Raw genomic sequence first — 14,312 nt, 5'->3', positions numbered from 1 at the left:
AAAATCAAAGCGGGGTTTTGCAAGCGAATGTTGGTGGTTTTGGGTTTTTTTTTTTTTTCGTTTTTTGGGGTCGCCCGGAAATTCAGGTCAACAGGGGGTTGGGGACCCCAAAGGAATAGTTTGGGGTTTTGGGATCCCCTAAATCCACACTGGGGGGGAGAGGGGGTTGGAGGGGGGGGTTCAGGGACAACAAATTCCATATTTGGGGTTTTGGGAATCCCAGATCTGGACTGTGGGGGGTGGTCAGGGACCCCAAATCCCCCTGGGAACTTTTGGGATCCCCCAAATCCACACTGGGGAGTCTCAAGGACCCCAAATCCCATATTTGGGGTTTTGGGATCCCCCTAAATCCATATTTGGAGTTATGGGGACCCCCAAATCCACACTGGGGGAGGGGTCAAAGACCCCAAATCTCCCTGGGAACTTTTGGGATCCCCTAAATCCACATTTGGGGTTTTGGGATCCCCCAAGTCCACACTGGGGGGTGGGGGGGGGGGGTTCGGAGACCCCAAATCCACATTTGGGGTGTTGGGGATCCCCAATCCCATATGGGGTCTCAGGGACACCCCAAATCCCACCGGGAAGTTTTGAGGATCCTCTAAATCCACATTTGGGGTTTTGGGATCCCCTAAATCCCACCGGGAAGTTTTGGGGATCCCTTAAATCCACATTTGGGGTTATGGGACCCCCGAAATCCACACTGGGAGGGGTCAGAGACCCCAAATCCCACTGGGAACTTTTGGGGATCCCCCAAACCCCACCCTGGGAACTTTTAGGGACCTCCCCCTCCCCACCCCCCCTTATTCCCAAGCGGGGCCGCCCCACATCCCCCACCCTACAACAACCCCGCCCCGCCCCCCTAAAACTTTTTGGGGTGGCCCCTTTTGGGACCGCCCTTTCCGGGCCCTATAAAGGGCGGGGCGGCCCCCCCCCCCCCCCCCCAAAAAAAAATCCCAAATCCTCCCCTCCCCCTCCCCGATCCTATTTCGGGTCGGCGGCAGCTGCAGGGAAAGGTCAGAACTCGTTTTTAGGGTCACCCTAAAACCGCTTCCCCCTCCACCCCACCCCAAAACCCACCCCAAAAACCCCCCAAAACCGCCCCAAAACTCGGGGGAGTTTTAGGGGGAAAGAGTGGGGTTTTTTATGGGGCTGGAGGGGGCTGATAAGGGGGTGTGGGGTTGATAAGGAATGGGGCGGCCCTAAAACCGACCCTGAAGTGGGAATGGGGTTTTGGGGCATCCGCAGTTTGGGGTTTTGGGGGGGGGGCTTTAGGGGATCCTAAATGGGGGAATTGAGGGGGGGGGAATGGGATTGGGGGGATCCCAAATGGGGGGGAAAATGGGATTTGGGGTTTTGGGGGATCGCAAATGGGGGGGGGGGGAAATGGGATTTGGGGTTTATGGGGTCCCTAAATGGGGGCGTCTGTGGGGTCAGTAATGGGGGTTATGGGGTCCCTAAATTGGGGTTATGGGGTCCCTAAAGGGGGTCCCAAATGGGGTCCCTAAAGGGGATTTATGGGGTCCCTAAATTGGGGTTATGGGGTCCCTAAAGGGGATTTATGGGGTCCCTAATGGGGGTTTATGGGGTCCCTAAATGGGGATTTGTGGGGTCCCTAAACGGGCATTTATGGGGTCCCTAATGGGGATTTATGGGGTCCCTAAATGGGGTTTATGGGGTCCCTAATGGGGATTTGTGGGGTCCCTAAATGGGAATTATGGGGTCCCTAATGGGGGTTTATGGGGTCCCTAATGGGGGTTTATGGGGTCCCTAATGGGAATTATGGGGTCCCTAATGGGGGTTATGGGGTCCCTAATGGGGATTTATGGGGTCCCTAATGGGGGTTTATGGGGTCCCTAAATGGGGGTTTATGGGGTCCCTAAAGGGGATCCCAAATGGGGTCCCTAATGGGGATTTGTGGGGTCCCTAAATGGGAATTATGGGGTCCCTAATGGGGGTTTATGGGGTCCCTAATGGGGGTTTATGGGGTTCCTAATGGGGATTATGGGGTCCCTAAAGGGGATTTGTGGGATCCCTAAATGGGGATTTGTGGGGTCCCTAATGGGGATTATGGGGTCCCTAAATGGGAATTATGGGGTCCCTAATGGGGGTTTATGGGGTCCCTAAAGGGGATCCCAAATGGGGTCCCTAAATGGGGGTTTATGGGGTCCCTAAATGGGGGTTTATGGGGTCCCTAAAGGGGATCCCAAATGGGGTCCCTAAAGGGGATTTATGGGGTCCCTAATGGGGATTTATGGGGTCCCTAAAGGGGATTTATGGGGTCCCTAATGGGGATTTATGGGGTCCCTAATGGGGTTTATGGGGTCCCTAAAGGGGATTTGTGGGGTCCCTAATGGGGGTTTATGGGGTCCCTAAATGGGGGGGGGGGTTCTTTAGGGAACCCAATGGGGGGGGTCTGTGGGGTCCCTAATGGGGTGGGGTCTCTCGGGACCCCTATTGGGGGCGTCCATGGGGTCCCCCAAAGCGGGGTCCCTAAATGGGTTCATCCATAGGAACCCCCAATGGGGAGGGGGGGGGGGTCCCATCCCGAGCTCCGCCCCCCCCAATCCCGCCGCCGTTTGGGCGCTCCCGGCCCCGCCCCCTCCGCGTGCAGCCAATCAGCTTCGTGTGGGCGTGGCCTCGGGGGTTGATTGACAGCGGAGGGGGCGCGGCGGGCGCTTGGAGCGGCGTGGGGATGCTTAGGTTGGGGGCCGGGGACATTTGGGGACATTTGGGGACATTTGGGGCTTTGTGGGGCTCTGGGGCCGTGCCCCCACCTGTGACAGTGACAATTCGCTCCCCTCCTTGTCACAATCGTGTCCCTTCCCCTCGGGGCATCTGGGGACCCGATGTCCCCCTGTCCCCCCCCCCCCGTGTCCTCCCTCCTCCCTTTGTCCCCTCCGTGTCCCCACGTCCCAAATTCCCTCATCCCCGTGTCCCACCTCCCCCGTGTCGCCTGTCCCCACCCCGCGGGGTGACACCTCCTCACAGTCCCGGTGCCACCTCCTTTTTCCCAGTGTCCCGTGCCCGGTGCCACCCCCCGTGCCCGGTGCCACTTGTCACCGGTGCCACCTCCTTTCCTGCTGTCCCCTTCCCGGTGCCACCCCTTTCCCTGTGCCCGCTGTCCCCGCTGCCATGTGCCCGCTCCAGGTGTCCCATTCCCAGTGTCCCCTTCCCGGTGCCACTTTGTCCCCGCTCCCCGGTGGCGGTGCCAGTTCCTGTGCCGGTGCCACCCCCATTCCCGATGTCCCATTCCCGCTGCCGTGGGCGCGCTCCCGGTGTCCCATTCCCGGTGCCGTTTGTCCCCTTTCCCGGTGCCCTCTGTCCCCGATCCCGGTGCCACCCCCATTCCCGGTGCCGTTTGTCCCCTTTCCCGGTGCCCGCTGTCCCCGATCCCGGTGCCACCCCCTTTCCCGGTGTCCCGGTGCCACCCCCTTTCCCTGTCCCCGCTGTCCCCTCCCCCCTGCCGGTGCCCGTTGCCCCCTCCCGGTGCCCGTTGCCCTTCGCCCGTTGCCCGTTGCCCGTTGCCCGTTGCCGCGGGGAGTTGCCGGTAGCCTCAAGGCCGGGGCTGAGGTGCGGGGGGGGGGGGGGGGGGCGGCCGCTTTTGGGGTCACCGGGGGCGGGTTTTGGGGTGTCACCAGCCGAGCCGGGCGGGGGGGTGGCCTCGAGTGCCACCGGTGTCGCCCGGGGTGGGGCGGGCGGAGGATGCGGGCGCTGAGGGCGCTCCGGGCGCTGCGGCCCCGCAGGCTCCTGACGATGGCGGCGGCGGCGGCGGCGGAGTTCGGGGCTCCCGGGGGTCCCCGGGGGAGCCGGGGGGCTCCGGTCTTGACCCCCGAGACCATGAACCCCGCGATTCGCCGCGTGGAGTACGCGGTGCGCGGCCCCATCGTCACCCGCGCCTTGGAACTCGAGCAGGAGCTGCGTAAGGTACCGGCAATCCCAGAAAACCGGGATAAACCCACCCTGGAACCGGGATAAACCCACCCTGGAACCGGGATAAACCCTCCCGGACCGGAATATCCCACCCTGGAACCGGGATAAACCCACCCTGGAACCGGGATAAACCCTCCCGGACCGGGATATCCCACCCTAGAACCGGGATAAACCCACCCTGGAACCGGGATAAACCCTCCCGGACCGGGATATCCCACCCTGGAACCGGGATAAACCCACCCTGGAACCGGGATAAACCCTCCCGGACCGGGATATCCCACCCTAGAACCGGGATATCCCACCCTGGAGCCGGGATAAACCCTCCCGGACCGGGATATCCCACCCTGGAGCCGGGATAAACCCTCCCGGACCGGGATGTCCCACCCTGGAACTGGGATAATCCCCCCTGGAACCGGGATAACCCCTCCCGGATTGGGATAATACTCCCGGACTGGAAATAACCCCCCCAGAACGGGAATATCCCCGCCTCGAACCGGGAACACCCCCCCAGAACCGGGATAATCCCACCCCAAACCGGGATAATCCCACCCCAAACCGGGATAACCCTCCCGGACCGGGATATCCCGACCCCGAACTCCCAAAACAGGGAGAATTCCACAAACCGGGACCAACGAGCCCAAACCGGGACCCCCCAACCCCAAACTGGGACCCCCCAAAACCGAGTCTCCCTCGGGGCACCCCAAACCGGGCCCCTCCCGCCCCATAAGCACCCCCAAAAACGGCGTTTTACACCCCCCCCAAAAAAGGGGCTTTACCCCAAAAAAAGGGTCTTTCCCTCCCAAAAAAGGGGGTTTTACCCTCCAGGAAAAGGGGGTTTCCCCCAAAAAAGGGGGTTTTACTCCCCCAGGGCACCCCAAAAAGGGTTTTACCCCCCCCCAAAAAAGGGGTTTTACCCCCCAAAAGGGGTTTAACCCCCCAGGGTCCCCTCTGTCCCCTCCCCGTGTCCCTGCTGCCACCTGGGAACTTTCCCTCGCCTCGGGATCGGCTCCCTTTTTAGGGGGGGGGGGGTTTGGGGACACCCCGGGGTGGCAGGGGGGTGGCAGGGGGGTGACAGGGGGTGACAGGGGTGAGGCCAGGTGACAGAGGTGACACATTCGGGGCGGTGCCACCCAGGGCAGAGTCCGGTCCCGCCGAGGTGGCCAAAGTCCGGCCGTGGCGGGAGGTGGCCGAGGTCACCTGGCTTGGGGACACGGCGGCGCTGGGGGTGGGGACATGGTCACTGCCACGCCAGGCTGGCCCTGGTGTCCCCAAAGTCCCCACAGTTCCCCTTCTCGGCGTTCCCCAGGTCCCCGGGTCCCTGCCACTCCCAGGACAGGGGACACGGGTGGGGACAGGCGGGTCGTGACCCCTTGCCCTGTTTGTGTCCCTGTCCCTGTCCCTGTCGCCACCTCATTCCTGACCCTGTCCCCATTCCTGTCCCTGCTCTTGTCCCTGTCCCCACCCCGTCCCTGACCTTGTCACATCTCTGTCCCCGTGTCCCCATCCCTGTCCCCATCTGCATCCCTATCCCTGTCCTTGTCCCCGTCCCTTGTCCCCATCCCTGTCCCTTGTCCCCATCCCTGTCCCCGCTGTCCCCATCCCTGTCCCCATCCCTGTCCCCTCTGTCCCCATCCCCGTCCCTGTCCCTTGTCCCCATCCTGTCCCCGCTGTCCCCATTCCCATCCCTGTCCCTGCTGTCCCTGTCCCCATCTCTGTCCCTGTCCCCACTGCTGTCCCCACGCGTGTCCCCGTCCCCTCAGGGTGTCCCCAAGCCCTTCACCGAGGTGATCAAGGCCAACATCGGTGACGCGCAAGCCATGGGACAGAAGCCCATCACCTTCCTGCGCCAGGTACGGCCACCACCGCCACCTTCGGTGACACCTCGGGGGCGGCCACCACCCCCCAGGTGTCACCCAGCTGTCCCCTCAGGTGACAGCGCTGTGCCTGTGCCCGGAGCTGCTCCAGGACCCGAACCTTCCCAACGACGCCAAGGAGCGGGCGCGGCGACTTTTGGCGGCCTGCGGTGGCCAGAGCGCGGGTCGGTGTCACCTCCCCCGGCTGGGCCAGCGCCGGTGTCACCTCCCGGTGCCGGTGTCACCCGCGCTGTCCCCTCCGCAGGCTCCTACAGCGCCAGCCCCGGCATCGATATGGTGCGGGAGGACGTGGCGCGCTACATCCAGCGCCGCGACGGTGTCCCCGCCAGGGCCCAGGACATCTTCCTGTCCACCGGCGCCAGCGACGCCATCATGGTACGGCGACATCGGCCACCCCCCGGGGGACACCGGGCGCGGTGCCACCCCCCGGGCCGTTCCCACGGCGGGCGGCGACAAAGGGACCTTTGTGCCACTCTTGGCGCCGGCCCCGGGACGGGCAGTGCCCGAGGGGGGGAGGGGGTGGCGTGTCCTTGGTTGTCCCCACGCCTCGCCGGGGGCTGTGCCAGCTGCCGGCCCCGGCATCGTCCCACGCTGGCGGTGGCACCGCGTTGTCCCCAAGGCCGTGGGGTTGTCATGGTGACGGTGGCCCTGTGCCGTCCCCAGCCCCACGTTGTCCCCGTGGTCACGGCGGTGATGTCCCCTCGTTGTCCCCGTGTCCGCACGCCACCCCCACGGTCCGGCTGTCCCCGTGCTGTCCCCACGTTCCTGACCCCTCGTTGTCCCCGTGTCCTCGCCATCCCTGACCCCTCACTGTCCCCATGGCCACACTAAAGGTGTCCCCATGTTGTCCCTGTGGCCACACCACCTGTGAACCCTCAGTGTCCCCACACCCATGACCTCTGTCTCCAGCACCCTCCCTGACCCCTCATCGTCCCCATGCCCACCCCAGCCACGTCCCCGTGATGTCCCCACGATGTCCCCATGTCCATGCCCGCACCACATCCCCTGACGTCCCCATGATGTCCCCATGATGTCCCCATGACGTCCCCATGTCCACACCAACAGTGTCCTCAAGATGTCCCTATGCCCCCATAACCTGTCCCTCACTGTCCCCACGATGACCCCACAATGTCGATTCCCACCCATCCTCTCATTGTCCCCATGACGTCCCCACGTCCATGACCTCTGTCTCCACCCCAACCTGTCCCATCATCATCCTCATGTCCCCTCACTGTCCCCACGATGTCCCCACACCCATGACCTCTATCTCCACCCCAACCTGTCCCTCACTGTCCCCACGATGACTCCACAATGTCCTGATTCCCACCCCAACCTGTCCCTCACTGTCCCCTCACTGTCCCCACGATGTCCCCACATCCACGACCTCTATCTCCACACCATCCCCTCATTGTCCCCACGATGTCCCCATCTCCACGACCTCTATCTCCACCCCATCCCGTGCCCTCACTGTCCCCACGATGTCCCCACGTCACCCCCGTCTCTCCTTGCCCCCAGAGCATCCTGAAGCTGCTGGTGTCGGGTTCGGGGTCGTCGCGCACGGGGGTGCTGATCCCGATCCCGCAGTACCCGCTGTACTCGGCTGCGCTGGCCGAGCTGGACGCGGTGCAGGTCAATTATTACCTGGCCGAAGAGCGCTGCTGGGCGCTGGACGTGGCCGAGCTGCGCCGGGCGCTGGCCGAGGGCCGCAAGCGCTGCTGCCCCCGCGTGCTCTGCATCATCAACCCCGGCAACCCCACCGGTAACGGGGGCAGCGGGATGGGGTGGGGTTTATGGGGTGGGATGGGATCTGTGGGGCGGGATGGGATGGGATTCATGGGGGGGGGGGACACCCGGGGTGGGATTTATAGGGTGGGACACCTGGGGCAGGGTCCCAGTGTTGGGATGGGATTCATGGGGTGGGATATCTGGGATGGGATATCTGGGGTGGGATGGGATCCACTGGGTTGGATATGTGGGTTGGGATATCTGGGATGGGGTGGGATTCATGGGATGGGATATCTGGGATGGGATGGGATGGGATGGGATGGGATGGGATGGGATGGGATGGGATCCACTGGGTCAGATGTGTGGGTTGGGATATCTGGAGTGGGATTCTTGGGGTGGGACACTTGGAGTCGGGTGGGATCCCAGTGTTGGGATGGGATTCATGGGGTGGGATATCTGGAGTGGGTTGGGATGGGATCCACTGGGTCGGATATGTGGGTTGGGGTATCTGGGATGGGGTGGGATTCATGGGGTGGGACACTTGGAGTGGGGTGGGATCCCAATGTTGGGGTGGGATTTGTGGGGTGGGATATTTGGGATGGCTTGGGATGGGATCCATGGGGTTGGGATATCTGCGGTGGGATATTTGGGATGGGTTGGGATGGGATCCATGGGGTTGGGATATCTGGGGTGGGATGGGATCCATGGGGTGGGATATGTGGGATGTGTGGGGTGAGATGTCTGGGGTAGAATGCAATGGGATGGGATCCACTGGGTGGGATATGTGGGATGGGATCCATGGGTTGGAATATCTGGGGTGGGATGGAGTCCATGGGGAAGGAGACCTGGAGTGGGGTGGGGTCCATGGGGTGGGATACTGGGATGGGATGGGATCCATGGGGGAAGACCTGGAGTGGGATCCTGGGGTGGACTGGGAACCCAGGATTGGGACCCCAAGACTGGACTGGGACCCCAGGAGTTCACTGGGACCCCAAAACTGGGTTGGGATCCATAGACTGGGATTGGGGTCCCAAACCTGGACCGGGACTCCTGGGCTGGACTGGGACCCCAAGACTGAACTGGGACCCCAAGACTGGACTGGGATCCATAGACTGGGATTGGAACCTCAAGACTGGACTGGGATCCTGGGGCTGGACTGGGACCCCAAAACTGGACTGGGACACCTGGAAGGGACTGGGATCCTGGGGCTGGACTGGGACCTCAAGACTGGACTGGGACCCCAAAACTGGACTGGAACCCCAGTACTGGGACCCCAGGATTTGATTGGGACCCCAAAACTGGGTTGGGATCCATAGACTGGGATTGGGACCCCAAGACTGAACTGGGACCCCTGGGCTGGACTGGGACCCCAGTTCCGGGCTGGGCTGCCCTCCCCGCCCAGTTCCAGTGTCCCCATGTCCCCTCTCGGTGTCCCCAGGCCAGGTCCAGAGCCGGGAATGCATCGAGGACGTCATCAAATTCGCCTACGAGGAGAAGCTTTTCCTCATGGCCGACGAGGTGGGCGGGGCTGGGGGGACCTGGGGGTGTCCCCCATTCCCGGGAAAACTCCAGAATTCCGGGTGACATCCCGGGATGTCCCCTCCAGGTGTACCAGGACAACATCTACGCCCAGGGCTCGGCCTTCCACTCCTTCAAGAAGGTCTTGGTCGAGATGGGGCCGCCCTACTCGGAGGTGGTGGAATTGGCCTCCTTCCACTCCATCTCCAAGGGATTCATGGGAGAGTGAGTCCTGAAGTCCCCATCCTGGAATTGTCACCACGCCGCGTGGTGGCCGGGGTCCCACCGGTCCCATGAGATGGGGTGGGATGGAGGGGATGGGGAGGATGGAGGGATGGAGATGCCACCACCCCGTGGATGTCATGGATTGGGGATGGAGATGCCACTACCCCGTGGATGTCATGGATTGGGGATGGAGATGCCACTACCCCGTGGATCTTCCAGATTGGGGTTGGAGGTGACTCCATGAATGCCATGTCCCATCCATGGGTCCCTCTCCATCGGTTCCTATCAGTGGATCCCATCCATAGATTCTGATCCATGGGTCCTATCCATGGATTCTGATCTCCATAGGTTCCTGTCCATGGGTCCCATCAATGGATTCTGATCTCCATAGGTTCCTGTCCATCGGTCCCATCAATGGGTCCTTCTCCACATGTTCCTATCCATGGATTTCCACCCCAAACCCCCATCCATGGATCCCATCCATGGGTTCCCATCACAGACCCCCATCCATGGATCCCATCCATAGATTCCCATCCATGGATTCTGATCTCCATAGGTTCCTGTCCATGGGTCCTTCTCCACATGGTCCTATCCATGGATTCTCTTCTCCATAGGTTCCTGTCCATGGGTCCCTCTCCATAGGTTCCTATCAGTGGATCCCATCCATAGATTCTGATCCATAGGTCCTATCCATGGATTCTGATCTCCATATGTTCCTGTCCATGGGTCCCATCAATGGGTCCTTCTCCACATGGTCCTATCCATGGATTTCCACCTCAAACCCCCATCCATGGATCCCATCCATAGCTTCTGATCTCCATAGGTTCCTGTCCATGGGTCCCATCAATGGGTCCTTCTCCACATGGTCCTGTCCATGGATTTCCACCCCAAACCCCCATCCATGGATCCCATCCATAGCTTCTGATCTCCATAGGTTCCTGTCCATGGGTCCTTCTCCACATGTTCCTATCCATGGATTTCCACCCCAGCCCCCCATCCATGGATCCCATCCATGACTCCCATCCATGGGTTCCATGATGAACCCCCATCCATGGGTCCCTCTCCATAGGTTCTTGTCCATGGATCCCATCCATGGATCCCACCCACAGATTCCCACCCAGAGCTCCCATCCATGGGTCCTTCTCTCTGTTCCCATCCACGGATTCCTACCCCAAACCCCCATCCATGGACCTTCATCCATGGATTCCACCCACAGCTCCCATCCATGGCTTCCACGATGAACCCCCATCCCCATCTCTCCTCCCATGGCTTCCATCCCCATTCCCCGCTCCCTCCGTCCCCTCCGCGCTTCCCGGCGATGCCGATTCCGGGCGGTGTCCGGCAGGTGCGGGCTGCGGAGCGGATATGTGGAAGTGGTGAACATGGACCCAGAGGTGAAGATGCAGCTGTCCAAGCTCGTGTCCGTCCGGCTGTGCCCGCCCGTGCCCGGACAGATGGTCCTGGATGTGGTCATGGATCCGCCCAAACCCGGAGAGCCGTCCTACGAGCGCTTCCAGGCTGTACGGAGCGGCGGGATGGGGTGGGATGGGATGGGATCCATGGGGTGGGATGGGATCCATGGGATGGGATGGGGTGGGGTGGGGTGGGGTGGGGTGGGATGGGATGGGATGGGATGGGGTGGGATGGGATCCATGGGATGGGATGGGGTGGGATTGGGATGGGATGGGGTGGGGTGGGATGGGGTGGGGTGGGGTGGGATGGGATGGGATGGGATGGGATCCATGGGATGGGATGGGATGGGATGGGATGGGATGGGATGGGATGGGGTGGGATCCATGGGATGGGATGGGATGGGATGGGATGGGATGGGATCCATGGGATGGGATGGGATGGGATGGGATCCATGGGATGGGATGGGATCCATGGGATGGGATGGGATGGGATGGGATGGGATGGGATGGGATGGGATGGGATGGGATGGGGTGGGATGGGGTGGGGTGGGGTGGGATGGGATTCATGGGGTGGGATGGGGTGGGGTGGGATGGGATGGGATCCATGGGATGGGATGGGATGGGATGGGGTGGGATGGGATTCATGGGGTGGGGTGGGGTGGGGTGGGATGGGATGGGATCCATGGGATGGGATGGGATGGGATGGGGTGGGGCGGGATGGGATGGGATGGATGGGATCCATGGGATGGGATGGGGTGGGATGGGGTGGGATGGGGTGGGATGGGGTAAGGGATGGGATGGATGGGATCCATGGGATGGGATGGGGTGGGATGGGGTAAGGGATGGGATGGATGGGATCCATGGGATGGGGTGGGATGGGGTGGGATAAAGATGGGGATAGGGCTGGGAATGAGTTGGGATGGGGATAAGGATGGGCTGTGGTGAGCTGTGGTGGGATGGGATGAACTGGGATGGCCTGGAACAGAATTCCCATCCCGTTATCCCACAGGAGAAGGAGGCCGTGCTCAACTCCCTGGCGGAAAAGGCCCGGCTGACCCAGGAGATCTTCAACCGGACCCCCGGGATCCACTGCAACCCCGTGCAGGGTGCCATGTACTCCTTCCCTCGGATCGACCTCCCGGCCCGCGCCCTGGCCGCCGCCAAGGTGCCCGGGAACGCCGGGATCCCAGCGGGAATGTGGGGCTGGGCGGGATCCCAACGGAGAGATGTGGGAATGGGCAGGATCCATCCCAGGGGATGTGGGACCGCCCAGATCCCAACTGGGAGATGTGGGGATGGATGGGATCCCAACTGGGAGATGTGGGGATGGGTGGGATCCCAAACTGGGAGATGTGGGAATGGGCAGGATCCCAAACTGGGAGATGTGGGAATGGATGGGATCCCAACTGGGAGATGTGGGGATGGATGGGATCCCAACTGGGAGATGTGGGGATGGGTGGGATCCCAAACTGGGAGATGTGGGGATGGGTGGGATCCCAAACTGGGAGATGTGGGAATGGACAGGATCCCAACTGGGAGATGTGGGGATGGATGGGATCCCAACTGGGAGATGTGGGGATGGATGGGATCCCAACTGGGAGATGTGGGGATGGGTGGGATCCCAAACTGGGAGATGTGGGGATGGGTGGGATCCCAAACTGGGAGATGTGGGAATGGACAGGATCCCAAACTGGGAGATGTGGGGATGGATGGGATCCCAAACTGGGAGATGTGGGAATGGATGGGATCAGTCCTGGGAGATGTGGGGATGGATGGGATCCCAAACTGGGAGATGTGGGGATGGATGGGATCCCAAACTGGGAGATGTGGGGATGGATGGGATCCCAAACTGGGAGATGTGGGGATGGATGGGATCCCAACTGGGAGATGTGGGGATGGGTGGGATCCCAAACTGGGAGATGTGGGAATGGACAGGATCCCAACTGGGAGATGTGGGGATGGATGGGATCCCAACTGGGAGATGTGGGGATGGATGGGATCCCAACTGGGAGATGTGGGGATGGGTGGGATCCCAAACTGGGAGATGTGGGGATGGGTGGGATCCCAAACTGGGAGATGTGGGAATGGACAGGATCCCAAACTGGGAGATGTGGGGATGGATGGGATCCCAAACTGGGAGATGTGGGAATGGATGGGATCAGTCCTGGGAGATGTGGGGATGGATGGGATCCCAAACTGGGAGATGTGGGGATGGATGGGATCCCAAACTGGGAGATGTGGGGATGGATGGGATCCCAAACTGGGAGATGTGGGGATGGATGGGATCCCAACTGGGAGATGTGGGGATGGATGGGATCCCAACTGGGAGATGTGGGGATGGGTGGGATCCCAAACTGGGAGATGTGGGGATGGATGGGATCCCAACTGGGAGATGTGGGGATGGATGGGATCCCAAACTGGGAGATGTGGGGATGGATGGGATCCCAAACTGGGAGATGTGGGGATGGATGGGATCCCAAACTGGGAGATGTGGGGATGGACGGCATCCCAAACTGGGAGATGTGGGAATGGGTGGGATCAGTCCTGATCCATGTGGAATTGGGTGGGATCAATCCCGATCCATGTGGGGCTGGATGGGATCGATCCCAGGAATTGTGGGACTCGTTGGGATCAATCCCAATCCATGTGGGACCAGGTGGGATGAGCCCCATGAGCCCTTGGCACCCTGTGGGATCGGATCCCTCCCCATTTTTCCGACTCCATCCCCATCCTGAATTCCCAGGAGAAGAACCAGGCCCCGGACATGTTCTTCTGCATGAAGCTCCTGGAGGAAACCGGGATCTGCGTCGTCCCGGGAAGCGGCTTTGGACAGCGGGAAGGCACCTTCCACTTCCGGTGGGATCCCAATCCCAAATTCCCTTTTCCCAGGAGATCCCCATCCCAAATTCCCCTTTCCCAGGATGCCCATCCCGAATTCCCTCTTTCCCAGCATCCCCACCCCAAATTCCCTCATCCCAGGGAACTCCACCCCAAATTCCTTTTTTCCCAGGATCCCCATCCCAAATTCCCTCTTCCCAGGGAACCTCACCCCAAATTCCCTTTTCCCAGGATTCCGATCCCAAATTCCCTTTTCCCAGGACCTCCACCCCAAATTTTCCTCTTCCTGGGAGACCTCCACCCCAAAATTCCTTTTTTCCAGCATCCCCCTCCCAAATTCCCCCACCCCAAATTCCCTCATCCCACCCAGGGCTGCTCGGGTGCGACTTTTTGGGATTTCTGGGAGAACGGGAATGGGGGTTTTGGTGCCCAACAGAACGCGCCTGTGGGAGTTTCGGTGGATTCGGGATCCCCGGAGGGATTGTCCCGATATCATTCCCGCCCTTTTCCCACCGTTTCTTTTCCCGCCAGGATGACCATCCTGCCGCCCACGGATAAGCTGAAGATCCTTCTGGAAAAACTCAGCGCCTTCTACACCAAGTTCGTCAAGGAATTCTCTTAACGAGGGTGGCGTCCCCCGCTTCCCCCCATTGTCACCTCCTGCCACCTCCAGCCCTCACCATCCCATAATTCCCACCAGATCCCGGTGGTCTCCAAGTGCCTCCAAGCTCTCCGTGCCTTTTTTTGGGGAATTCCGGGGCAGGTCCCCCCTCCCCACGCTGTCCCCGTG

General features: G+C 61.3%; 1 protein-coding gene across 1 annotated transcript; it reads left to right on the top strand.

Annotated features, from left to right (window-relative positions):
• The first annotated feature begins 972 nt into the window (after nucleotides 1-972).
• Nucleotides 973-14,306, top strand: GPT (glutamic--pyruvic transaminase). Its single transcript, XM_082279523.1, has 12 exons — nucleotides 973-1,013; nucleotides 3,744-3,924; nucleotides 5,691-5,780; nucleotides 5,860-5,968; nucleotides 6,049-6,179; nucleotides 7,320-7,563; nucleotides 8,968-9,047; nucleotides 9,136-9,272; nucleotides 10,618-10,792; nucleotides 11,694-11,849; nucleotides 13,428-13,540; nucleotides 14,054-14,306. Exons 2-12 carry the CDS (start codon nucleotides 3,754-3,756, stop codon nucleotides 14,142-14,144), a joined length of 1,497 nt encoding a protein of 498 aa, XP_082135649.1. The 5' UTR covers nucleotides 973-1,013; nucleotides 3,744-3,753; the 3' UTR covers nucleotides 14,145-14,306.
• Nucleotides 14,307-14,312: the final 6 nt, after the last annotated feature.

Source organism: Coloeus monedula, assembly GCF_965178545.1.
Source record: "Coloeus monedula genome assembly, chromosome: 1".
Lineage (NCBI taxonomy): Eukaryota > Metazoa > Chordata > Aves > Passeriformes > Corvidae > Coloeus > Coloeus monedula.
This window is presented reverse-complemented; position numbering and strand designations above follow the sequence as displayed.